General features: G+C 38.7%; 4 protein-coding genes across 6 annotated transcripts; 1 reads left to right on the top strand and 3 right to left on the bottom strand.

The window, feature by feature from the left end:
- Positions 1–1106: 1106 nt before the first annotated feature.
- Positions 1107–6648, bottom strand: LOC145484084 (histone acetyltransferase KAT5-like). Its single transcript, XM_081462697.1, has 10 exons — positions 6519–6648; positions 6376–6433; positions 6211–6282; positions 5401–5627; positions 4496–4765; positions 4201–4290; positions 3715–3855; positions 3283–3376; positions 2688–2850; positions 1107–2257 (listed from the first exon to the last, which is right to left on the bottom strand). Exons 1-10 carry the CDS (start codon positions 6567–6569, stop codon positions 2041–2043), a joined length of 1383 nt encoding a protein of 460 aa, XP_081318823.1. The 5' UTR covers positions 6570–6648; the 3' UTR covers positions 1107–2040.
- A 649-nt stretch (positions 6649–7297) lies between these two features.
- Positions 7298–9473, top strand: LOC145484091 (serine/threonine-protein kinase Nek7-like). The gene has a single exon (XM_081462704.1). It carries the CDS (start codon positions 7316–7318, stop codon positions 8330–8332), a length of 1017 nt encoding a protein of 338 aa, XP_081318830.1. The 5' UTR covers positions 7298–7315; the 3' UTR covers positions 8333–9473.
- A 94-nt stretch (positions 9474–9567) lies between these two features.
- Positions 9568–15342, bottom strand: LOC145484094 (RNA-binding protein pno1-like). The gene is made up of 7 exons (XM_081462709.1): positions 15170–15342; positions 14932–15081; positions 14323–14406; positions 12778–12838; positions 12146–12263; positions 11717–11787; positions 9568–10960 (listed from the first exon to the last, which is right to left on the bottom strand). The coding sequence occupies exons 1-7, from the start codon at positions 15335–15337 to the stop codon at positions 10893–10895; spliced, it is 720 nt and encodes a 239-aa protein (XP_081318835.1). The 5' UTR covers positions 15338–15342; the 3' UTR covers positions 9568–10892.
- A 798-nt stretch (positions 15343–16140) lies between these two features.
- Positions 16141–25535, bottom strand: LOC145484063 (uncharacterized). 3 transcript variants are annotated; one of them, XM_081462667.1, is made up of 5 exons: positions 25244–25535; positions 25112–25135; positions 20816–20963; positions 20263–20430; positions 16141–19443 (listed from the first exon to the last, which is right to left on the bottom strand). In XM_081462667.1, exons 1-5 carry the CDS (start codon positions 25304–25306, stop codon positions 18962–18964), a joined length of 885 nt encoding a protein of 294 aa, XP_081318793.1. In that variant the 5' UTR covers positions 25307–25535; the 3' UTR covers positions 16141–18961. The 3 variants fall into 3 exon arrangements, with proteins under 3 accessions (XP_081318793.1, XP_081318794.1, XP_081318795.1); XM_081462668.1 differs by lacking the exon at positions 25112–25135 and having other exon boundaries at positions 25244–25534; XM_081462669.1 differs by lacking the exons at positions 25112–25135; positions 25244–25535 and adding an exon at positions 22420–25072.
- Between the last annotated feature and the right edge of the window lie 1214 nt (positions 25536–26749).

The raw sequence follows: 26749 nt of genomic DNA, 5'->3' as shown, positions 1-26749 counted from the left end.
TCCTGTGTGCCAGAGGGTTCGCCGCTCACAATCACAGCTTCGCTACGAAAAAAAACCCTCTGGCACCCAGGGTAAACCTGGTAATACATGCATTCATAAGCCCAAATAACTACTAACAGTCTACATTGTGGTTACCAGGTATGGAATAATATCCTTGTCAGATCTTTCAGTTAATTAGCGCGCAAATAAGGTCTGTGATTGATGCATGTTAGCCACAATGTGTGCAAAGGGTATGCTGGTAGCCCTCTGTACAAACTGTACCAGACCAAAATTCTAGGCAATAATATTACTATTCTTCCCAGACATCTGTTGAAATGTTTTCTTTTTTTTTTTTTCAGGCCGTTTCACATCCTGTTGGTTTCATTCACACGATTCAAAAAGTGATCACGAGATGAAAAACATATCTTGGCACATATGGCCACAGTTTGAAGCACAATCGCTGCAAATTCCTCAAAAGTACCAAGTTATCCATGCAATGGATTTTGCATCTGTCAAACTCTTCTCTGTAACGTATGTTGGATTGTATCTTGCTAGAAAGTATGAAACTCAACAAACTTGGAAACAAACTGTGAAGCAACTTCCCGATGGCAGAGATTCACTCATCACACCATCGTGAAATTCGTCATCACATGATCACTTTTTTTGTCAGGTATGTGAAACCAATGGTGCATGAAATGGCCTGAAAAGGACCATTTCAACTGACGTCTGGGATCAATAGTATGCGCTAATTTTTAAATTGTTTGGCAGTTAACAGATGCACCCAAATTATATAATTGTTCTAATACCACTTGGTAGAACTTGCCAGTAAATTATTCAATTGCACCTCTTTCTACCTTAAGTTAATGTTTTCTAACATGAAAAAAGAATAAATAATTAGTGCAACAGAGCCTTTGTTGAAGTAAAACTAAATGAATCTTGCACATTCATTGCTGCCATAACATATTTACAACGTTGCTTTATGACTTGGATATCAGTTATAACTTTTACTACAGTTGTAACAATTAAATTGATGTTTTTTTTTTACCACACCAACTCGTAAGGCATGGCTTATGTACAACTCAAAACACCTGGTCATCTACCTCCCTTCCCCACCCATGGCCCAAAACTCGACCTAACTCCATCTTATTTCGGTTTATTAACACTCTGATAAGTTATGAAGATATGATTGATCATGATAGGATTGATAAGTCTTGATCGTTCAAAATGTTTTTTATTATTAAGTCTAGACTTAATTTTAAGCCAATAAAAATCAAATGTTGTAACAACTTCAAGTTTCTGAATGACTGGCATGGCTTTTCCATACTAATTCTAATTTCATGCTGCTTCGCATAAAGCAGTCAATACCTACAGAAGATTAGTACACTATTTACAATTGTGACCATAATAATTATACAAATAAATATCTTGGCTAACTTAATAACCTTGCATGAAGGGCTGACCGTAAGAAACCTGGAATGAGGGTGAAGAACAAGTGCAAGGTTGCTGCAGGAAATGACATTTTGTTTGAAACAATCGTATGTGACAAAACTCAGGCTTTTTGGTCACACCCCCCTACCCCCACCCTCTTCACAGATCCCTTAAGGTGCACCTTTGTGTTCTGCAGCCTTTTCTACAGGAATTGCAGCAGCATTTTACCAAAAGATGAGAAAACGTTCAATATCTTTGTTTTAAATTTTGAAAGTCTGGCTGAATAACTCCTTTGTTCAACTGTAGCCTCTAGTAGAAAGTGAATCCTTACAAGTCAAGATTAGTCTTATGTTCTTCAAACATAACATTTCTCCATTACTACTGTAGCCCATGTCAGAAGTCATAAATGGCCACAGTAAAGACCAACATAGTTTTTTGAAAGTTCACCTATTGACCTCAAAATTAACTTTGACTCTGGAATAAAGGCTACTATTGATTAGAATGACTGAATTATTAAATTAATTTTCAAAATTCAAAACAATACATGCTGCTCTACACATTAATTTTTATCCGCTAGAAATATTAATTACTAGAAGTAGAATTGATTAATTCCTTCAGTTTCCACCCTGGTTGTCACCATTTTCCTCTCTTAGCCCAGTCTTTAGGAGTCCAGTGTAGACAGGTTGAGTCAATCCTAATCTTTCTTTTTGTCATGGCTCTTCTGTGCCCATCAAGAATTTCTTTTGACAGATTCAGAATGTATTGTCCTTTGTAGTAGTGGATGATTCCAAGATGTTGCAAGGTTGAAACAACATCTTCCTTTCTTATGCTGGTCATCTCACAAATATCACTGTTAGAAATATGCCAAAGCAATAATTTATAATTTTTTTTAATGTGTAACTACACAAGGCTAAGAACTACAATGTAGAAGGTAGAAAGCACAAATATAATTCTTAGTTCCTCATTGGAAATCTTTAAATTTTCAAAGGCAAAATGCTGGAATTTACTGCTTGAAATATCTTGAAATGTTAATGGTTTCAATAAATTATGAGTTTCATATTACATTGTATAATATAGCAAAGATAAATTTTTATCAATAATTTCCCATTGAAAACCTGGATTAGTCCCTTAAAAGTCCTTGACTGTTTGGTCAAATAAAAGGAGTGCAAACCCTATCTAATTCCAAAGAGTTTTGCCAATCAATGTTTTTTATCTCAAAGTTCTGGTGCTACCCTTTACCTCTGAGTCTCTGGGAAGTTAAATATTAAATGCACTCTTACTTGATAGTTATTGCTGGAGGATTTCCATCCTCCCCAGCCTTGAGAGAAACAAGAATTTCAAGAATGGTCTGTGACCAGTAGCTGCGGTAAGAAAGCAGTCCTAAATCTGAGAGAGGCTTTTCTGGGGTCCCTGTTTTACCTTCAAACTTTGAAAGCTCATAACCTGCCGAGAACAATTTATCATACCAAATAAAAATTTAGATGGCATGCTAAATACAAGCAAACAGACAAAACAGAAAATGATCAGCAAATAGTTTCTCCTCACTATATCCATACACTTTCTAGGAGACTAGTGAAGAGAATAAGCAAGGACATTAACTGTGGCATATAATATTTGTTTGAATCATGTCTTACCAATGTCTCAGGACATCAAACATTAGTGACATGAAGTATTTACTAGGTTACCTCTTATCCTGGATTGAAAATTAACTTTGAACAACACAAACAAAATCTTGATTCCTTCAAAAGTTTCTTACAAAATTTCTGATGATCACACGCATACTGGTACATGTATGTCTGTCACTCTTTCATAGGACTCCCCTGGGGGAGAATGTAAAGTGAGCAGCAAAATGGCAAAGTAGAAATTCACACTTACTAAATTCTATCAGAAGCTTGCCATAACCCATTCTCTGATACTGTGGTAGAGTTAGAATGCAGGCTACATTGTAATCTTCTGATGATTCTTTTTCCTGAAATATTCACAAGATTCACTCATTAGGTGCTTCTGTGTAGAAAACAAATCGTTCCTGAACCCATCAGACACACAGTAGAGATTTACAGTAATAAATATTTTACTAACCTTGTCTTCTCGCTCCATACTGTAAGTTAAGGATCCTCGTTTTCTCCCCTTCAAGGCCCAAGTGCTTCGTGTTTGGGTGATAAATCGAAGGGAAAAACTTGGTCCATGACTTACAGTACAGACCTCGAGCTTGGTCAGTAAGAGGTATTTCTATCACTGCCACAATCTGCTTCCAACCTAAACTAAGAATTATTGAACATCGCTTGTCCTGTGAAAAGGCATTCCTACCTTAGAGAAGTATCCTACAATGTGAAATCCAATTGAGTCATATTCAGTCATGACATAAAACAGAAAAGGGTCTGTGTCGTAGTATAAAGTCTTGTGATCAAGAAACATTTTAGCCAAGAGGCACAGATTTTGAGCGTACGCCTGGAAGAGAAATTAACAAACAGTATTTTTTATTAAGATAAGGCAACTATTTTTTTCCTGAACACAACAGAAAATTATGTCTAGTTAGGATTGTTGAGCCAAAAAAATTGTACTTTATATGTGGCAGGTCAAAATGAAATTCAGGTTAAAATGATTCTAACCTAGTTCGATTCTCAATTTCCTTTGTCTTCTAACCCTGATTATTCATGATCCAGAATAATTAGGGTTAAGAGACAAAGGAATTTCATTTTAACCTGAATTTCATTTTGACCTACAACATGCTGATGACTTCATAATGCCAGAGATTGAAAGAATATGACCTTTTTTTAGCTTAGCAATTCACACCTTGTTTTTTCTGCCATCAATTTCAAAGAAAGATATTGTTCCTTTCCTGTAAATTTCATTGCCAGGGGGATGACGTAACTTGCATTTTTCCTGCAAAATATAAACAAGGAAAAAATAAATTACGTAACAAAAATAATAAAAATAATGTGAATCCACACTTGTAGCGTAGTCTTCACTAATAAAATGACAGACCTACGTGTAGCCTTGAATATCAGAATTATCAGAATATTCTTGGGACCAACCTTGATAAATTATTAAAATACAGTAAATATTTTTAAGTTGTTCTTTTTAATACCTTGTGTCTTTTGAGGCAGTGGAAACTCTTTACATACTTTAGACAAAATTCACACAGGAACACCACAGGCTCCAGAGTGAGTTCTTGTGGATAGGGTGAAAAGTACCAGGGTTTAATTCTGAATTTCCCCAGTTGGACCATTTTGATGTTTTTCATTCGTGTTATGATGTCGTCATGACTACGATCTTGAACCATACTGCCTGTCTGTCTCATGCTCCCTGTTTTTGGTGGAGTGCTGGGCAAGTCCTTCGGGCTGTCTTGGGAATCAATCTTTCAACATAAAAGACAAAAGTGTTTTTATGGTTATAAATTCAACAATGGTAATTTTTAACCATTTTCAAGTCTGATTTTCTCTTTAAAAGCCCCATGCCCATGACAAACCAAACACAATTAGTGCACTTCACAGCATGATCAAACTTTGTACTTACAGACCATTTATCTCAGACCATGCTTGACAAGACACCTTCAACATAATTTATTGATCCTAGTGGTACCCAGGATGTGTGTCACATATCAAAGACAAATGTGTTGAGACATTTTTGCAAATGGGGCATTTTCAAACCAAGATACATACTTCTCTTGATTAAAAAAAAAAACTCTTTCGTCAATAAACACCCCCACCCCGCAATCAATGTTAAAACAAGTTTTTTCGACACTGTCACATGGTTAGAACACTGGAAGGGGGGAAGGGAGCAAAATATATGGAGTGCAAGTAGAAAAATTACATTTGAAGGGAGAACGTTTGTTTTTGGGTAATGTCTCAACTACTTTCTCCTGTAGCGTTGTGGTTACCTACAGCACCTGACTGGTGTGTGGAAGGACACAGGGTTTGACTCTTGTTAGAGGCTCAAATGTTTTTTTTTCTTTTGTCTCTAATATACAGAGAAAGTTTTCTTGTGTTTTACCTCATCACCAGACTTGTCCATGGCATTAGCTTTCCTCTTCCTGCCTACCGGAGCTTTGGGTCGTCCTCCTCCGACACCATTCACAAGTTCCCTGTCAGGCGAGCAGGGCCTGGAACCAGCAGTACCTTTACCCTTACTGATCTTTTTAGTATCTTCCTTTTTAGGCATCTGCAGTTTGGTCAAGTCCAGTCGCTCTTCTTCAACCCATTCATCAAGCCGCTTGTTGACTAAAACACAAAACAGAAGTTAGGCAAGAGATTCCCAGTCTTGCATGAAGTGCATAGCTTAGGTAACCAATGAAAAAGTTTTGAACTGGAAAAAAAAAATTCTGCTTTGTGTTGAAATGCCATCATATTTTCATAAATCATGTAATAAAGGCCACATATGAAAGTGTATGGGATCATTAAAAAGATACTGTGAATGATCAAGCTGTTCTAGAAAGACTTTAATTTCAAATACAGCTGGGATTCAACTTGTAGAAGTATAAACAAGTACGCCGAGCGGACCTGTCGTTTAGGGAAGCAATGCATCACGGGAATGAAAAACTCCCGTTCCGCCATCTTGAATTTTTGGGCTGAATAAATTTCGAAAAAAACTCGGATTCTTAACAATTACGCCTTAAGTAGTCTTAATAATGGGTTAAATAAATCACAAATAAATAAAATCGACAGGATTGATGTTGAAAAATTGCCCTTCCATGAGTTAAAACTCCAAAATTGCTTGTTGCTGTGGAAGCAAAATGCGCGCCAAAATATGCAATATAGGTTTATAGCGTAAGCTTATACAATACACAAAATATTTCGTACTCACAGTCGATATAATGCACGTAATAATGGGTCAGACCATTTGAAAGTTCTCTCTTGCTCAGTATTTCAGCCAATGCTACGAAAAAAATGTAAGTGGTGAACACAAGAACAACGCTTTCAACCTCATTTTGCATGTCCGTTTTCACTTTGAATCGAAGAAATTACTTACGCCATTCGTCGGAACCACTCATTTTTACTGGCATTCTGCAACCTTCTACCACCTCCATCTAAGATGATCAACAATTAAAAGATTTAGTTAAGAAAATAGGCTGATCACGTGGATTTTTACGTCTAAAAGCTCAATTTCTTTACCGAAGTTTCACCGTTAGCTTCCGCCATATTTGATTCCTCCTTTGTCGCCATTACTGAACGACGAGGACGTATAACGAACTTCTCCGTTCAATTATCGAGCCCACGAATAGTACCGACCTTTTATCGATCTATAACCGTGTAGCGGGGTCCAGTCTTTCACGGCCGTTGATGTGCAGTTTTTATTTTCCCGAATAGCTACGATTTCGGAGGATTTTTCAGCCGTTGATAGCAATATTGCTCAATAACAGGGCCGTTTCTTGAAGAGTGTGTCTACAAATTTCTCATTTAAAATATTGATGATATTGGGTTTGGGAATTTAGTGTTGTGACGCACTCCACAACCCACTTTCCGGTTGCGTGACAACGCCGAACCTGTTAACAGTCACGCTCTCCGAACTGTTCTTGGTAGTAATAATCTAAACTCGTTACCATTCAGGTTTTTGTTTCCAGGTTGCTTTTCGATTGAAAAGTGAAACATGTACGATTCAAGTTGCTTTTCATAATTCTTGTTAACTTCGAAAAAATTCTGGAAACTGCAAGTCTGAGCTTGTCCCTGGCCCTGCACGTCTAACGGAAGTGACATCATATGCTAATTTTGTTTTGTTATGGCGCGATAAAATTTAAATGCAGTTAGAGCTATTTTAGTCGCGAATTTGCCATGTCAGATCGAATCAACTGCAAATGACTTATTAGTATGTTCATAACGGTACATTCTGTCATGCCCAATCGAGGACTTAAAGTTGCCCAGCCCGAAGCAATGATGCTGAGCGAAGTACACACACAATTAATGATTCTTCCATGAGTTCGGGAACTGAAGCGGAGAGCTCAAAGCGAAAAATGCGGATACCGAAACCTAAAACGACGAGCCTTCGAAAACTTTGCAGGGCTGTGATTATAAGGAACACAGGATTGCATCGACTACGGAGAGCGCGAAAAGATCTTCCTTTGCCGCGAAATTTAATTGACTTTTTGACATCGGATTTCAGCTTTCGAGAGTTTGAAATGCAGAGCTTAAATCTCCCAAGAGACATGCGAATTCACTGTATTTATCCGTCCTGCAGCTTGCTGGACGATTCTAAGGTTCTTTTGAAGTGCATAAACGTCAAAGCTTGTAATTCCACGACTGTTTCGCGTCTGTTGGACAAATGGGCAGATATAAATCACAAGAACATAATGAAGGTGTTATTGTGGTTCAGAGAGCAAGAAACCGTAGCTGTGGTATTGGAGCCATTTCCAAAGAGTCTTTACGAACTAGTGCAAGAATATCGCAAAGCAGGTGTTAAATTCTCGGAATGGTTATTGTGGAAAATGCTTCATCAAATCTGCGATGTTCTGTGGTATTTACAGAGGCGGCAGATGGTGCACGCGGAGATCCAAACCAAAACTTTGTCCCTCTCAAAAACGGGAGATATTTTGCTGCACAATCTGTTAATTTATACGCCCAGCGAAACAGAGCTGAACGTCTGTGTGGACGGCAAAGATTCCTTCTATGGAATTTACGTTGCCCCGGAGAGGATACGGGGACAGAAACACTCGAACAAACAGGATTCATGGTCGCTCGGCTGCGTGGCCTACGAGTTGGCATTTCTGGAACCTGCTTTTCCTTTGCACCAGGGTGAAAATATTTTTGAAACCTTGAATAATGTTGTCAATGGGGTCCCTCCGGCAAGACTACAAGAGGCAGAGAACTTATACAGCCCCGACCTTGGGTATCTAATCATGTCTTGTTTAATACCCGAGCCTAGGTTGCGGCCCACGATCAAGGATGTTTTTTACTTCACAAAAGAACGCATGCACTCAACAAAACCGAAATAATCATGAGATGAATTTTTTTACGTTTTGTCCGCTTGACTGGACTTGTACGAATTTTAGTTTATTTATGGTTACAGCTGTTTCAGTTCCGCGTTAGCGGGACTTCTAATCACTGAGAAACATTGCATTGTTTTTATTAAACCGCGGATTTAGGCAGCGGTCAGGCATGGACAAATTGTGTCAGGTGTCCTAACAGGTGCTATCAATGACGTCACGCAACACCTTGAGCTCCAAAAACGGCGATCTACTGTTATGGCTTGGTTAGAGTTTCACCAAGTTTAGAATTTACACTGTCTAGCTAGGTGGGGCAAAAACTCCGCTTTATTGTAAATAGTCAAAATTAGAGGAGAAGCTTAAAACCTAGAAGATATTTAGTTTATTTAACTGGAAAATTAGTATGAGGTTGGGGAGATCTTTCACTGGTATCATGCACTCTGAAAACGAATTAAATGCTTTCTGTCCACACTACCTCGATCGAAGAAATTTGAAAACGCAACAATCACCGGCAGCAGAAACGCTCGAGAGTTAGGGTTTGTCACATGATTATCGTGACGTTTTCGTTTTCGAAAAGCTCCCAAAAAAATTTTCCGTCCATACGAAAACGCGAAGCCGTCGTTTGCAAATCCCTCCGGTTTGAAGAGCGTTTTCGAAAAGCTCCGTTTTCATGACGGTAATCCTAACCGTAAGCAATAAGCCGCGTTTTCAAATTTCTTCCAGGGTAGTGTCTACCAAAAAGAACATGCTAAATGCTGCCAGATACACCTCAAGTTTTCTTTTCTTTCACGCTGGCGTGATTTTCACTTTCCGCAACTGAAAAATGCCAATACGGAGTTGACCATTCTTTTCGCTATCGGTAACAAAGCAGGTTGCATGAAAAAAGAAAAAGAAAAAAGTACTGAAGTTTTCTTAATTATTTCTGCTGGCCGTATAGTCATCAAAATTTAGCTGAAGAGAACCAATTTCTACCATTTTTATCAAGGAAATATTTGCCTTTTGTATAAAGATTTTACCAGCAATCAAAAAGTAATAAATTTTTATGGAGATTTTGTATAAGTGGACAAAAAAGATTAATTGTATTTATTGATATCGCATATGTATGTCTTGATAGAAAATCTGAGAAAATAAACGCACATGTTAACTTTGAAGTTTGGTTTTATTCTTTAAGTTGCAATGCCTCGCAATGCAGAAATTTATGATGCAGTTTTAAGCACAAACAACTGAATTGAACATTTAAAATATACTATAGCTGCGATTCTCCTACACTGTTTCCCTGTTTCTGAACTGCCCTATAATTAGCTCCCGAGTTCAGACCGATGTGAAAGACAATGTGAAAGGCTTTTGTCGACGGTCTTATCGATAATGATGAAAAAGTAGCTTCTTCTAAAAAACATATCCAGTTCAAGACTAGAGTGCAAAATCCATACCCTATTTGGGAACAAAATGGCCAAAATCGATGCCCTATTTCTGACCAAAACTGCTAAAAAACATCCTTTTGGGCCGCACACACCCACCCTGCCCACATGTGGCAATACTCCCACCCAACTCGGGTTCTCAACTCGCGAATGTAGGTGTTTTGAAGAGCTTCTACACTGTGCCCTGCAAAAGCGAAGCCGTTAAAGAGATTAAAACATTCCTGCTACCTGGAGTTTCGAATGACTATTCCTGTGCATACGACTGTACACAAATCAAGACCATGAACACTTGAATAAATGCGAATTGAACACGGAAGGGTGCTCCATACAACCCGTTAACCATATTATTACCGTCTACTTTTGTTTTCCTTCAGAAGTTTGAACATTTCAAGGGAACCAAAAATGGTCTGACACTGTCAGGAAGGCTCGACACACTAGGAAGCTTTACCTATTTAGCTATTTTGTCTTTAGTTCGTCGAGATCGCGAACTTAGTGAAATAAATACATACGTTGAAACGCCAGGGGGTGGGGCTGGGGAAACATCTTGCGCCCACTTCGCGGCTGCTCTCGCCTGCTCGTAGAAAAACAACTCGCACCAAAAACGTAAACGGCTGTGGACAGACTAACCAATGAGAAATGGATAAAACAGTACTCCTCTATTTTGCTTATGAGATTGTTCTGTGGTTTATTGCATTTTGCTTCCAAGATAAATCTTTATTTTTTTCGTTTAATAGCGGTAAAACGCATGGACTACATCAGACAATATATCTGTACGTACAATTTTCTAGCAAGTTTTAAGCAACCGTTTGCAATTTTTTGTGACTATACAAATTTGTGTAAAAAATGTTCAGTTGATTCCTATTAGTTTTGGGTTGCAATTTCTTCTAAATCCTGGTTTTTTCACTGGAAGTTTTCCATTCCAATAAATTAAAATTTTCCTTGTCTTCGTTTGATCGTGCTTTTGATCCTTTGCAAGTTTGTAAGTGTTCGTGATAAAAATGTTGTTTGTAATCCGTCGCCACGCTGTATCAGATCAAAACATTTCTGTATTTGCCACGAATTTATCATCACAGACATCACAATTCCTCGTTGCGGATCTGACTTCATTCTTGCTCTCCTGTATCACTTCCCTCCATCTCCGCCCGGTCTCTTCAAAATCTCTCGGCCGATCTGCTCGCCACTGCTCTCATGTTTCCGTATACTTTTGATGGAGGGCTTCCTGTGAAGGAACCAACAGCAACACAAGATAAGCTTAAAATACTGTTTTTAAAAATCTCACATAACCATCTATGCTAACAGGTGCTGTTTACTTACGAACCGGGGGGGGGGGGGGAGTGGTGATTGGGGGATCATCAGACAATGATGGAATACTTTATAAAGGATATCCCATCAAAAGAAACATTGATTGCAATAACGGTTCGGTTGATTGTGTTCAGACAAATCTAGCCTGCATTGCAGACGTTTCCTTTCCATTTTTCAGAAGGGGAGATCAAGCAAGCGAGCAAGCAAATGCGTGCGCCTGGGGTGAGCAAAAACTCGAGAGAGGTTGAGAGGGGTGAGAAAAAAAAAAGAGGAGAGGGGAGAGGGTGTGGGGAGGAAAGGTATCATTCATCTTTTGCCCCACCCCCTCCTCCTTATTTTTTCACAAAGGCTCGCAGTTCAATTTGCTCCCTTTGCATGCTTTTAGATAGGAATGCCTGCTATGCAGGCTAAAACAAATCCTGTGAAAGGGGACAACAAACAGAACAATTCAAATAGAAAATAAATTCTGCAAGTTTCTCAAATGTTGGAAACTTATGAAAATACAATGAATTTCAAAGAACCACATTCATCCCACACTCTTCATATCTAATACTTTGAGATGAAGACAGCACTTTTTTGATCAACTTTTAGGAACAATATGGTGTAGGAGAGTAGGTTATCTTACTTTGTGTTCTACACACTGAAAGTGGAAAAAACAACTTTTGTTCCTTACCTAAGATGAGACTACAAATTGCTGTTCTGGCAATTTTGATGTTCTGAAATGATCCTAAAATGTGGATTTTACTGAAAAAAAAGGAAAATAACACAAATAAGTAACTATGAGAATGACCTTCCTGACATTAACTTAACCTGACACAAAAGAAGACCATAGGCCTGCCCAGGGACTCAGTTGCTAAACCCCTTTGTAACAAAGCAGATTGCTATATGATGGCATGACAACTTTCAGAGTAGTCTGAGTGCTTTGCCATTTTCTTTGATGGGATACATAATCAAAAATAAAAATCAAAAACTTGACAAGTGCTTCAATGATGACTTAACTGCCAAATACGACACTTGTTTTGACCCCAACTGATTCTTTTCTTTGGTGACATACAGTGTATAATATGCCAACGCTAAAGTCAGATGCAAAACATTTACTCACGAGTCGGCAAGGATTATTCTTGTCTTGGATACATTTTCAATGGTGAACTTTGTTTTGCCACCTTTCCCGGCGATACGACCAATGGCTCTTGAAAGATGATCTCCCTTCAGTGGCTTAACTGTTGGTAAAACAAAGTTACAAAGTGAAATATTCAATGTTTTGTTGCTTTCAATAATTATTGTTGTGCATTATAATTTCACATCTGAAATAAATTTATTGTTGTTGGGTATTTTGCTTTATTATATGGCTAGCTCCGTGAGCGGGCAAGATGAATCAAATCCTGCACTGTGATTGGCTACCTGAGTGGGCAAGCTGGAGCTATCTTGCCCGCTCGGGACTACCCGCCGTGTCCCGCAAAAAATTTCCCTGAAAGCCATATGATAAATCCTTTATTGACTAAGCTTGTTCGGTCAAGATGGCTGGATATTGGCCTCGTTCTTTTTTGGCGAGTTTAAGGACCTTGACTCTGTCTTGGTCCATAAACACGCAAAAAAGAACTTGGCCAATATCCAGCCATCTTGACCTCACACTTGGTCAATAACCCATACATATCCAAACCAATCTGTTTTGTCTCTAGATGTGTCCCTAATAGTAAGGGAAAATAAGACTGAAATCATTTCAAGTGAACGTACCATCAGCAATTTCAAATGTCTCCAAGAACAAATCATCTAATCTGACCAAGGCTAAGGAATCCTGCGGAAGAAAATCACATCAAAAATCTTCAACACTATGTACATGTTTAAACTTATGTTCTGTTAGATTCATTGCATCATGTGCTTAAATACACACCAACTCAATTGGGGGTAACTGGGTCTTTATTACATAAGACCATACATGATGCTCCCCCAAACGGGGAGGTAAATAGAGGAGAGAAAAGACATTACAGATTTGCACTAAATACTAATAACGTTGATCGCTCACTGATGGCAAAGGGGATGCTTACTAATATGGCAACTGTTCGCTTATACTTGCCAGGCGTGGCATGGAATTTCCGCCATGGTATTTAATTGTGTTAAAAGAGTCTATCACTCACTTTGTTGTGACTACTGGATTTCGTTTTGCCTTCATAGTCATGAGAAGACTGCTGTTGACTTATCAAGTGGTTTTCAGTATGCGTTATTGGCAGCTGTCACAGAGCCTCCACAAGATCTGAGCCCACTGTCAACAAGACCAGCTGAGCAACAGACTTGAGAGAAGACTCTCACAATTAGCATGGCAGAAGTCATCACCAAACCACCACAGATCAAAAGCAACATTCTCAATAAATTAACACTGAAAGAAAGGCACATACCGTATTTATTCGCCTATAAGCCGATCCCGGCTATAAGCCAAGACCCCAAACTTCACAGAAAAATATAAAGAAATGATCACTAGGGAGAAATTATCTTGATGTTACCTGAAGTCTGTGGAAGCATAGTGGCCTTATGGTTAGTGTTCTCAACTCCATACTGAGCGGTCCAGGTTCGAGCCCTGACTGAGGACATTGTGTCTTGTTCTTGGGCAAGACACTTAACTCTCACAGTGCCTCTCTCCACTCAGGTGTACAAATGGGTACTGGCGAATAAAATACTGGAGGTAACCCTGCGATGGACTAGCATCCCATCCAGGGGGAAGTAGAAATATTCTTAGTTACTTCGTGCTACAGAAACCAGGATATGCTCTGGCTTGATGGGTCACTTGGCTCGTATGCAGACTTAACCTACCTGTAATTGAAGTCCTTTCTAGACCTGGGTGGTGGGTGAGCCAGATAGCTAATTTGTGCATTATACCTCTAGTTTCTGTAGCATGAATTAACTGCAAACACTACTGTTCCCCCTTAATGGGACGCTAGTTCATCACAGATAATCTCTCAACATTGTTTCCTACTGCCCTGACGGTTCAACAGAACCTACTTGTACTCCTGGGTGGAAACAAGCACTGCAAGAATAAAGTGCCCCCCCCCATCCTCCCCCCCCCCAAAAAAGAAAGACTCTTACCAGCTCTCAAACCCAGACACTTCATCCAGTATCCAGCACAAGAACCAAAACGCTAGTAACTGCAGTGCCTCACACTGTCAGCACGTAAATATAGTTTAATTCTCCCGATTAATTCTACTGATTAGACTCAAATGGAGACCAGCAAGGTCTGCCCTTGTATGAATTACAAAAGAACAGTTTTCTCTTATTCAATGCACTCACCTCCACTTCAAATCCAAGTAGAAATGCCTGAACAAAATCTGCTGCTTTTTGGATCGCACCAATATCTTGAGTGTCCTTGGAAGTCTACAAGAAACAAGTTCAGTTCAATTTACCTCGCACATACAGCCAAACATCTTCTATAGCCAACTCCATAATATGAAGGCTTCTGTGTGCTACAGAAAGCTTACATGGTCCGAGTGAAACCATAATTCATTACCGGTATGTCTCAATCTTAACAACACAAGTCACTTGCCTCTCAGACTGTAACACAGACACTTAGCTCTTTCCGTTTGGTTCACGTACTGAAAGAGGTTTGATTCAAACAGGGCTCACTCATGTAGTTGTACCCACACAGGTTTTAGAGGTGTGCAAGTATCAGTGACTCTCACGCAAGAGCAGACCTTCGATCACTTACCCTATTTTGTGCGCATAATTTTAACTGCATTTCTAGATAATTTATAAAGAAGAAACTCTGCTTTTCGTGTACCGTCCATTTTGGCAAGAAAAACGTTTTACCAGTTCTCTTTCATTCATTTTAAGATTCTGTTATGTCAAAAATTTGGACGAGAATTGCGAGAAATCGTAGATACGTAGCTAGAATAACCTTACCCGAATTTCTACTTTTCTTGCATTCAAATTGAAACGAATTTGAAGCTTCAACTGCTCGACAATCGGAGTGAATATCTTCATCCAGTTCTCTTTAAGGGGTGTATATCGGTGAGGTGGAACAGGTATTTTTCGCGTCTCTGACTTTCCACCCTGTAAAGAAAGCGGATCAAGCGATGTGTAAAGTTGAAGAACACTTGCATTCATGGTACAATTGACGCCGCAACGGATTTACACTGACCATCAATTTTTCAGCTTTTGCAGGAGGAAAACTGGGTCTTTTTAATTCTTCACTAGTATCCATATCTTCTACTTGCCCTCGTTTTCGTTTTCGCCTCACTGGAATAGTCTTGAATGCCTCATCTTCCGTCGTTTCGCTGCTCATCTTTTCACTCGATCCTTCCGCCATGTTGTTTTCCCACGTGTGTATCGCAATATCTTACAATCGGGTAACTTGTTCCCAGTTCTCTCCCCTACTGGCAATGGTGAGCCAAATGTGTATTCCCCCCAACCCCCTTAGAGGGTCTCATGAATTTCACAGTAAAAGCACAGGCACAAGCAGTTGAGTCGGTGGTAAAATATTCTTTTGTTCAAGCCATACAAGGGGAAAGAGTTAATACAAAGCAGAGTAAGTCATTTCCGAGTTGCTTATTTCCCTGTACTTCAAAACGAGTCCTGGTGCACAACCTTTCATGTAGAAATGGGTTAATTGCAAGACAATGAACGTGCAAGAAAACTTGTTTCCATTAGGAAGGTTGTGCACCAAGACTAGTTTTGAAACAGAGCTAAAATGCAACTTGAATAGGCCTCAAATAGATCATTTTAGCTTAGGCGGTTTGTCACCCCATATTTCCAAACATTGTGATGATGCTCTTGAGAATTCTTGATTTCAAATTTCAAATACTTGCATGCACATGAAAGAATAACTTTTAGATCAAGAAAAAACAATTCTCTAGGAATAATCATGTGGGCTATATTAAATGGAAAGCAAACCTCCCAAGCTAAAAGTTCTTTTGATTACCTAATAAATGATTTTTTCCTTTCTGTTGTGATTGGACTACTCAATCAAAGCAGGTAAATATTTTCTACTCCTCCAGTGACCCCTATATAGACTCTTACGCAGTTCTCAAGGCTCGTCATGATGACGATGAGCCATATTAAAAAACGTCTGTATAGCATTAAGGTTACTTATGTGCAGCCATCACTGAGTCATCAGGAATGAAATTAAATTTTATTGATATCTTCATAAAAATACAATGTTCACTCAAAGGGTTACAAAAACATTTAGTAATCACCACCAATATTTTATCATAAACTATGCTACTTCTCAGTTTTTACAATGTCAAAAAATCTTGATTTCCATTGTTATAAATGAGTTTGAGATTTACAGCATATATAATAATTATTTCTTGTAAGACTATTGATTTGATTTCTTTTGTTTTTAGTGTATGGAACACTTTGTTTGCATTAAAGACACTGTCAAAAAATGCATTAATTAAATATGTTCACATGTTTGCCTACAGAATAACTAACAATTATATTTTAGAACTAACAAATCTCCCATAATTTTAACGGTGCTGTCTTTATAATTAATCTATAAATCATGTCACAGAAACTGAAATTTCAGATATTCATTGTGACATTTTAAATATCATTCTTTAAAAAATTATGTTAAATGTCACTTGACCATATGGTAGCAATCATAATTAACAATGACCCCCTAAACAGATGTGGAAAAATTGCATTTACAGGTGAATAAATTATATGTAACTTGCTCGTTTCTTGCATAATCTGATGATGCCCCAAGAAACCTACAGAGTAAACCACCCTCAAAATGACAATCAATTTCTAGTCATACACGAGAGACAAATTTATTATTACTGACTGGAAATTACTTTCAGTAAGTAACAACAACTTAAGATGAAGCAATGCTTGTTGAAGTTCATTAACATTATTGAGCACAGTACCAGCTGTGTCCATTCAACTGTCCTACTTAATCTAGATAAGATAAGGTCATTGATCACTGTGCTATTAGTATACTAATAGTGTACATATTTAATTATCTTGACCTGCTTTAACCTTTCAGTTAAATGGTCATAACTGTACATGTAATTCTAAATTGCTGATCACTTTGACGATATTGACCACTACTTCACATGACATCATGTGGTACAAGAATTTAGAGCAAAATTGAAAAACACATGACTTAATTGAATAATTTCAGACAATACAGAACTAATCAGCTAACTCTGCATCTTCTTGCCATCAAAATGGAAATTGCCACAAGAAAAACTATTGTCCAAATATTGAAAATTATACTTCAAAAAAACTATTTATACATGTATGACCCTTTTAATTTAGCTGTTTGAACTTTTAGAACAAAACAGAATAATGCAAAAAACTCAGTGCTTTAAATTTTAACAGCACCCCCCCCCCCCCCAAGAAAAAAAACCCAATAATATTGTAATGACATCATGCTACATTTTTCAACTTTTGCCCCACAACCAGCGCACCTTTCAATGGACCAGCCACTATATAAATGCTAAAAGGGGGTAAAAGACCTCAAAATGTGCATAATTATCAAATATGTTTTAAAAAATGTGTATATTGTAAAGGTAGTGTTATTGCGAGAAAGCTCTTGGTCACAGAAGTCATTGCAAAAAAAAAATAACCTGAACTCTTGAAGAACTGCTGTCACTACGAATTGCACTATTTTACTATATTACACCAAAGAAATACCAGGTGAGCTTTTCGCAGCAGAAGTGAAATAGTTTGGTATTCCACTGGTGTTTACATAACAAAATTATAGAACATTATGTGGCTGCTTGCAGATACAATGTTTTTTCTTCTGATGTTGAAAATATTTCACTATTTTGCTGCACTCATTTGTGAAATATTTTTCAACACTCGAAGAGAATGATACTAATTTATTGCAATATCCAAATAAACTAGACTGTCAAATTGAAAGAAACCTAAAGAAAACTTAACCAAAAGGTAGATGGTTAAGATGGTTAACAATGGAGAAACTGTCTGCATGAAAAACTTAGGCTTACTTTTTTCAAGATGAGCGTTCAGCATGATGTAGCTTTTGGATCTGGCAATCTTCTAGACTGAGTGACCAGATATAACTGCTGATTCATTAAATTTGTTCTTCCCCATCAAGTAAAAACTGTGAATTAGTCTCCATACTGATAAACTTAATATGTAACTCTACAGAGATATGTTATGTATCTGACTAATATAATAATGGTCTTTTTCTGTTGCACACATGCTCATATTTTGATTGCACTAACACTAACCTCTTAGGTGCAACATGTTTAAGCAAAGTGATGACTGATTGGTTCAACATAACTTGTAATCTAAGGACAGCTAAACAGGCACACAACATGGTTCTCTGTAGAGTTTGTGTCAACATTATGGAATATTTCCAGTTGAATCTCAAAGGTCTTTTGAGTGGAGGAAAAATTGAGCATGCTATTAGATGGAAGACTGTCTCTTCAGGGTCCAGCCCATTATATTTAAGTGTAAACTTCTTTATAATGCATACTAATAATATTATCTCAAAGACAATCTTTGCTTCCTTTTCCCGTGTTCTAACTACCTTCTACTCTTCCCTTGTAGACATACCCACCTGGGGGTTACAAAGGACATAAAAGGTTTGGACACTAGGCCAATGATTTCAAATCACATTTCAGGAAAGCAAAATTCATTATAAATAATCAAAGAAAAGTTTACCTTAAGCTAAGGACAAAAACTGTTTAGTCTAGGAAACTTACAGGGCTGTCAATGAGTGCCATCACTTGTAACATTTGCTATGACTGAATATGTTTTGTGGGCCCTTGATGGTACAATAGTTGACACAATTCACCTAAAAGGTAACAAGTTTGTTACAGGTGTAAAGATCAAGGCTACAGTAGTTGACTCAAAACTTATGACAGCCCTGACTAACCTAGCATTACAATGATATTAAATTCCCACGAGAACACCCCCAGAAACTGTTGCTCAGAAAGTAATCTTTACTTCAAGATTAATTTTACACAGACCTCTGCTTCTTTGAACTCTGTAATTTCTTTGAAAAAATAATAACCTTTGGATTCTCTGGGTCATCTTTTGAGACTTGCATGTCAACCTTGTCTCCTTGTGCCACAATATACTCCATCAGAGCATTACTCCGTGCGAGTGTGAAAGCGACAATGTCCTTAACAATAAGAAGAGCCTGCTCCACTTGCTGAACGTTCAAGAGCTCCACGCTGTGCCGCACTCCATGTATGTTAACGCTGGTCTCCTTTTCATCTTTGAACTTGCCTATCAACTTCTCAAGAACTTTCTGTATTGACGCTCCTTCTGTCTTAACAAAGTTCATTCTACTTGATATAACACTGAAGAGGAAGATGGCAGTCTTGAGCTGGTCTGCCAGTGGTGCTTTGAGGTTGTCCACTGACAGGAGGGGGTGAACATCAAGGTGGAACTCATATTCACTGTCACCGGTCCCATGACTGAAGCCTATTCTCATATCTGGAAATATTAAACAATTTGTTAATAAAGGAAACGTAAAATTTAAGTCTGCATACGAGCCAAGTGACCCATCCATCAAGCCCATGCTTATCTCCCATTTCTGTAGCATGAAGTCACTAAGAGTATTTCTGCTTCCCCCTGGATGGGATGCCAGTCCATCACAGGGTTATCCCCAGCATTTAATTCTCCAGCACCCATTTATACACCTGGAGAGAGGCACTGTGAGAGTTAAGTGTCTTGCCCAAGAACACAACACAATGTCCCTGGCCAGGGCTCAAACCCGGACTGCTTGATCCAGAGGCAAGTGCACTGACCATGAGGCCACTGCGCCCCTACTAATTTGTTGATAAGAACTTAAGACATGTAAATTTAATTGCATATTCAATCATTTGCATAAATGAAAACCATACAAAAATTCAGAGGTCTAAAATGTTAAATTATAACATGCATAAAGAAATAAATTAGACTCCAAAACAACCTATAACCAGTGTTAATATTTGGCTCTATAAGCTTGAAGCCATTTTTGTTTAATTTGGAGACTGTTTTACCCTTAATGTGCTCAAAATACTGTTCAACAGCTTTCATTTACTCCTAAGAGGAAACAACTAAAGGATCATCCAAAGAAATAATGCATTTTTTGTTGGTTTAGAACTATGGATACACTCTGGGAGTAGCATACCAGTAATAGTATTAACCAGGACAATGCAAGGACCAGTCAACCTTTCAAAGGTCTACAGGTGCATTTTTATTACAAATACACATATTTCCAAACACATACATGAAAAATGTAATGTCTTGGGCTGAATTTGGTATACATACCAGGAGGAATAGAATCCAAACACTTTACTAGAGGACGATCATAATCCAAGCCCATTATTTTCTTAAAGTCGTGTTCAGCATCTTTCAACAGCTTCCACTCATGCAAGAGTTTATCATAGCGAGCAACAATGTCCTCTGCTCCAAGTTTACTAAACACTGCATTTGTTTCTATGACAATAAATAAATAAATTAATTAATTAATAAATAAAGGAGAAAGAAAGAAATAGAAAAATAAATAGAGAAATCAAAATATTTAGAGAGCAAGCCACATTAGCCTCAGCTGGTTTTCATGCAGGTCTTTTAATAATCCTAGTTGAATTGGAATTTGGAGTGTTGGTCAGTTTATGGAGGGAGGAAAAAAGGAGAATCCAGAGAAAAACCCTTCGAGCAAGGCGTGAACCAAGAACAAATTCAACCAACATAACATTAAAGTTTGACCAAAATTACAGTGGTTTGGAAAATGGCATGGCGTGTAAAAAACAATAATTGAAACTCTCTCTTTAGGATACGGCCTTGTAAGTGATTTGATTACACGATTGACATTGACACTTACGTCGATTATTTGCCCAGATCAGTTTAATCTCTTTAGCTCCACCTATTCTTTTTTTCTTTTTCTTCATCTGATGTTGCGATTCGCCTTCAGTAGATTCTACCATCTGTACAGCCAATGTCCCTGTGGTAGCTAATAGTTGCTTCTGATCCTAAGTGTGAAAAACCCAAGTTGATTAGTCACTTGAAAAAAGAGAATTCACATATCAAAAATCTGATAGATGGAGTGACAGGGGAATGTAGGCTCTGCAGTAGGTATTTTCTCTACAAGGTACTTTTTTTCTGTATTAACATTGCCAAAATTGTAACCCTTCTCAAATGTTTTTGCAAATGGAGCCATTTCTGGGTAGCCGTGGTCATATATTAGAGCCATGTAGTAAATTTAGATGCCTGAAATGGGGTATCGATTTTTGTCTCAGGTCTGAAATAGCTGGGTTGTCAATAAGGTGTAACCTGTAATAGTTGCCATGGCTAAATATGCTTGATAGGCCCTTGAGTGATGGGTGAGCTTGCCTGTAGTTGATACAATTCATCCAAAAAGAAACAAGCTTGCTATGGGTGTGAAGGTCAAGGCTTAACAGGTGACTAATAACTTAATGACAGCCCTGAATCACAGAATGGTTCCGGCTGCAGACCCCCACCAAAGTGCCCCCCCCCCCCCCCCCCCCCCACCTGGGCTTTTCCCTCACAAGAGCAGGTGCTATGCTAGGTTGCTTGTATATTATTTTAGTTTGATGCAAATTAGGATTTTATGGCCGTGATCTTCTCTCAAAATTAAATGAAAGTTTATAAACAAGATTAAATATAAATTGAGGGGCGTAGTGACCATATACACATGCACATGTGTGTACCTCCGGAAACCAAGGAAAAAAAAATTTTTTTAGCGTATATTTATTGGTGGAAAGCAGCGTCCACTCGCAAAGAATGAAATATTAAATCGGCCGGATGCACTTTGAGCACTTTCAGCATATGAGCACTTCGATCTTTTTTGGTTAAATTTTGACTAATGTGGGGGTGATGGGGTATAAACAATACATTGACTTAGCTTTGTACTAGCCAAAGCAGTGGAGACCATACTGTACGGCAATCGTTATAAAAGGAGAAGATAAGTTTTTCCTGGGATGTCCCATTTACGAACCGATGACCTTCCAACCGACACCCCTAATTATAGTAAGTACTCTAACTGCAAACCAGTTGATAGGCAACTGGAAATAAAAAAAAAAACACAACGCAGTAGCAAAGGCTTGTACGAGAATACCGACGGAAAATCGAGGCTGCGGGAAACTTGACGGATTCGATAGATGAGAAGAGTTCAGAACTCAAATGGAAGGTCTTTTCCGTGGCTATCGAAGGTCGTCCACACGAATCGGCAATTGCTAGTTACAGAGATGTTACGAAGTCTTGTCAGAGAAATGACGAAATAAATGGTTGTTTTCAAGAGCCATATTCACTTAAACTGTTTAAAATTGAAGTTATTGTGTCTAAAAGACCGCCTGCAAACGGCTGCGAATTGTTGGCAGATGGAAGCTCACGCACAGATCTGTGACGTAAATTAACTCTTAATTTCCTCAAATCAACCAAGTTTTCCAAAAAGGCTGACCCCCTTACCTCTCCTTTCCAAAATAATCTTCCATAGCAACAAAGGCAGGAACAATTTCCCATTTTAACCCATTTTGAGTTTCAATGTTCCACGGACCGACATCAATGATGCAGAACAAATATTTTTCTGTCTACGTATCTGTCTATGGGCGGGAGCAAATGTAGTGCTCAGGCTCCAACGGTAAAGAGTTGGGTAGTCCTGAGTGATCAAGAGTCCACTAGCGGCCACCGCCTCTCTGGAACAGCCACCTCTCTACAACGGCCACCTTTCCATAACGGCAACAGCCACTTAAACGCATCCCAACTGCCAAGATAATCTCTCGACAGCGGCCAAACAATTATCAACGACTGACGAACGGTGCCGATACAAGCCCTAGTTTTTATTGTAAAATATAAAATTAAAGGTCACCAAACTTGATCCGTACCGCGCGTCGTTGCTTTCTGTTTCTATTTAGTTTCTGTTTTATTGATATGGTTTGGTCGTGTTGCGTATTTGTACGCTAAAATGAGCATTTTTGTTTTGCAAAAAAAGTGGCACCCCTGAAAAAGCAGGTGTCATATTACACCCCTACCTCCCCTCAACGGCCACCTCTTTCTATCCCCATTGTAGAGGTTTGACTGTATTTTCATTTCCAGTTCGGCTAACGAGGGCACTTGACTTTGACTAAAGAAACACCAAAAATAGCGAAACTTCATAACTTAACTCTACCCTTGATCAAGAATTATTATGAGCGGTTCATGATATCGTGACATAACAGCCAGTTTAAGCCTTATGAAGCTCCCGGTGAAGCTCCTTCAAATTTTCAATGAGTATTTTCGTTGCTAATATATGTAGTTAACCCCACGGTGAGGCTCAGCCGCGCAGCAGATAATTCATCCTTCTTGGGACACGGATCTCGCGATTAGCTCCAATGAACCAAGAACTCACGCTATGACTTAAGTCAGGTCCACTTTCACACTAATGCTTTTGTTATTAATGTGCTTTCATCGATACGTTTTCCTTGACGCTTTTCGTACGTAGGCCTTCCTGGTTTTCGCACTATACGGTTCAAAACCTTTTCTCCCCCTCCTACGATTGTTGGAGAAATAAAAGGTCCGCATGTACTCCGTATTCCCTATATTTCAAGCAAGCAACAGCCCTTCTTTGCTTCGCCCTTCGTCTTTTTTATCACCTTGCGATTCGCCAAGACAATGTCTGTAAACGATCACGGAATGTGCGAGACTGAAAATTACTGGCCCTTCAACAGCCATCTTTGATCCCATTTTCAGCCGATAATCTTATACATGGAAACCACGGATACAGGAACAGCTGGAATGGCCGGCATCCGTCAAGTGGCCCGAGGGCACAAATAAACTTCTTAACTCAATAGGTCTCTATAGTCACCAATATCAACCGGACTATTAAAACAATAACCCTGCCAGACAAAGGCGACAACGGTCTGCGGAGATTTTAATTATCGTGTTGTCATCTTTTGTATTACTAAGTTCAGTATAGCATGTTACGATAGCCGAAGGCCAGGGAAAATGCTTAAACCTTTTAGAGTCTCTCGGTTTATTCATGAAAGAAGAAGAACGCGAAAATGAGATGGGAATTAATTCACGAAAGGGCAAGAGTTCATTTAGCAAGTTTCATCCTGTCTGGACCGTGCGCGCCGCGTGCACGTGGACGTTCACGTGCCGAATGTATTGAAGACAACTTTTTTTATGGAACATATTATTTCCAGTCTCGTGAGTCCAATTCCGTTATAAAACGCGGTATCGCACTTCTCGCTTTAGGATTTGTCTGGTTAGATATTATTATTTTTTTTGCCTCTAGGATATCTCTAAATACCACACAGGCCGGATAACTGCCTTATACGGTTAACCGAGGCTGCCGCTTTACTGCTACATTGCTCAAGCTATTTTAGGACTCACTGTACTAAAAGGTGTAAATGAACCATTTCGAATTTTAAATTAGTTCAGTGGAAATAATCCAGAGAAGGGCCAAAGACCAGTAAATTAGTTAGTTGCCTAAACATGGTTCCTTTAAATAGGCTTATATGCGTAACTCCAAAACGTATGTGGTTTTTAAGCCGTTTTTGTGGAAATAGGGTATAGATTTTAGTCTGGAACAGGGTTGGTTATGTGTGTGCACTCTGACCTAGAATGAGAATTTTCCTTGCAGTAAACTTATGTAATCTCGGCTATTTACACGCAAACCTCTTCCAGACATATGCCTCGCAGTTTTTTCAATCAGACACAAATTCCTTACGATAGCTTCCTCTGAAAATATGGGCGTCATGTGGAGAAGTTCAAGCATAGAATTTTCCACGAATAAGAATGTTTAACGAAAAGATTTGAGCTGCCCACAATGGCTGGTCTCTCAAGGATAATTTGCCTTGCAGATTTATGTTACACAACTATTGTTTCGCAATCGCGTTCTTTTCATGAGTTTTAGCGCAAACTTAATTTTAAAGCTGAAAAGAGCTTCTTCTGAAACATTTGCAGAAGAGGTTATAAAACGAACTTTCAATTGGTTTAAACGCGTGCGGGCCTATATCATGTTTTAGCAGCAACCAAAAAATATCTCTTAATCGTTTATACAAACATCGTGGAGTTAAACCTAAGAGTTTGAAATTTATCAGTCATCTCCTGTCTTTGTATGCCATAGCGAAGCTTAGGAAATAAAGATAAATTAAACTTACAACTTGTGCAAACTTACCTCCTTCGTGCCGTGTCGTCTTGTCTAACATGTAACAGTACCAGTAGTTTAATGTTAAGGAAAATTGAGGTAGGAAGTGGTTAACCACAAGGGGTAGTCCAAATATATATCATTTGAAGACATATAGATTACCTTAAATTCCTTAAACTTGTAGATGAGGTAGAGAGGATGATTTCGCCTCAACCAATCCTTCATGGCTTCAAATATGGAGAGAGTAAAAGGCAATTGACTTTCAAATATACTCTGTGGCGAAGACTTAATCTGTAATGTGCACGGTTTTGAAGGAGCAGGCCCTTGATCCGCTGTTCAGTATGTGTAGAATGTCCTTAGTCTAAAACCTCCAGGGCAAGACAAGCACTCATACAAGCAGGTTAAGTTGGCGTCTTTGCATGTGAAGCTCCTCTTGTATAACTAAGCTCCTAGGGAGTACTTGCATATAAATGGTAAATATATACAAGGGTCAAATCTACGGACCTAGACAGATTATCATTGGTCATGTAGTCGTCGCGGACAGTTGGAGTGCAGTTGGAGTGGAACCCAATTTTAGGTCAGACTCGCATACGCAAGCCATTTCCGGCTGAAGACAAATTGTTTTAAAGTCTTTAAATTAATTCGTCTACTTAAACTGCGAAATTTCACGGAAAGATTAGGTACACGTTCACGGCATGTCCCTTTATAAGCAAAAGTCATTTCGAGCGAGCATAATGAGCAAACTAAACAACGATAGTGGCGTACTAAGATTAATTTGTTGTCTTTTTTTACTCAGCTTACTTAATCCAATTTTCATGAGCGAAGAAAGCATATTTTTTTAACATTTCCGTTCTGGTGACAGATGCCAAACTAATATTGAACTGAATTATCGGATCTGATCAAAGACCCTCTTAACGTGGCTTGACCCCATCAGCAGCTTTCTAGAAATAATTATAATGCAGGGTACTTAACAAAGTTATATAACAGGGAAGGCCCTACCCTGAGGTCCAAAGGCTTGCCATTTTAATTTGAATACCCACTTCTGACGGCAAAAGGTGACCCTTTCGTATCAAGAGAAGATCCCTTGATCCTCTCTTGTTTCATATAAGCTTCGCTGTGGCTACATGCCCGGCAGTCAGAAAATTTCACCGAATTTCCACAATCACACGCTACCTCCTTTTTCAACCACCTTGGACAACACATCCCCTTAAAATCATAAATGACAGAGCCTCGGACAAATTTTTCCAGATAGTTAAGTGAAAGGGTTTTTTAACTAGCAAAACGGCAGCTTTGTAAAAGTTTAGCTCGTGAAGTCCCTACCGTTCTATATACTCCTCAAGTGCCTTTGAGTGAAATCCTTTCCAAAGACCAGGCTCAAGGTAGGCAGAGAAATCTGCAGAACGAATTGAAATACTCAAATAGACCTTGAAAAGTTTGTTCCTATCAGCCAGATTATACAAGAGATTTACTTTACTTTACTTTAGATCCCATATTAAACATGTTCACTTTATAAGACCATGGAGCGACAGTATCGAATTTCCATCAGTACAGAATTCTTCGGGTCGAAGTTCGCGGGAAGAATTTTTGCGCGCGAAAAGCAACGTCCTTTCTACCTCTCCCAATTCTAAGGAAAAAGCCCAAGGGACCCGTCTCTCAAACCTTATGACT

Source organism: Orbicella franksi, chromosome 4 (genome assembly GCF_964199315.1).
Source record: "Orbicella franksi chromosome 4, jaOrbFran1.1, whole genome shotgun sequence".
NCBI classification, from domain to species: domain Eukaryota; kingdom Metazoa; phylum Cnidaria; class Anthozoa; order Scleractinia; family Merulinidae; genus Orbicella; species Orbicella franksi.
This window is presented reverse-complemented; position numbering and strand designations above follow the sequence as displayed.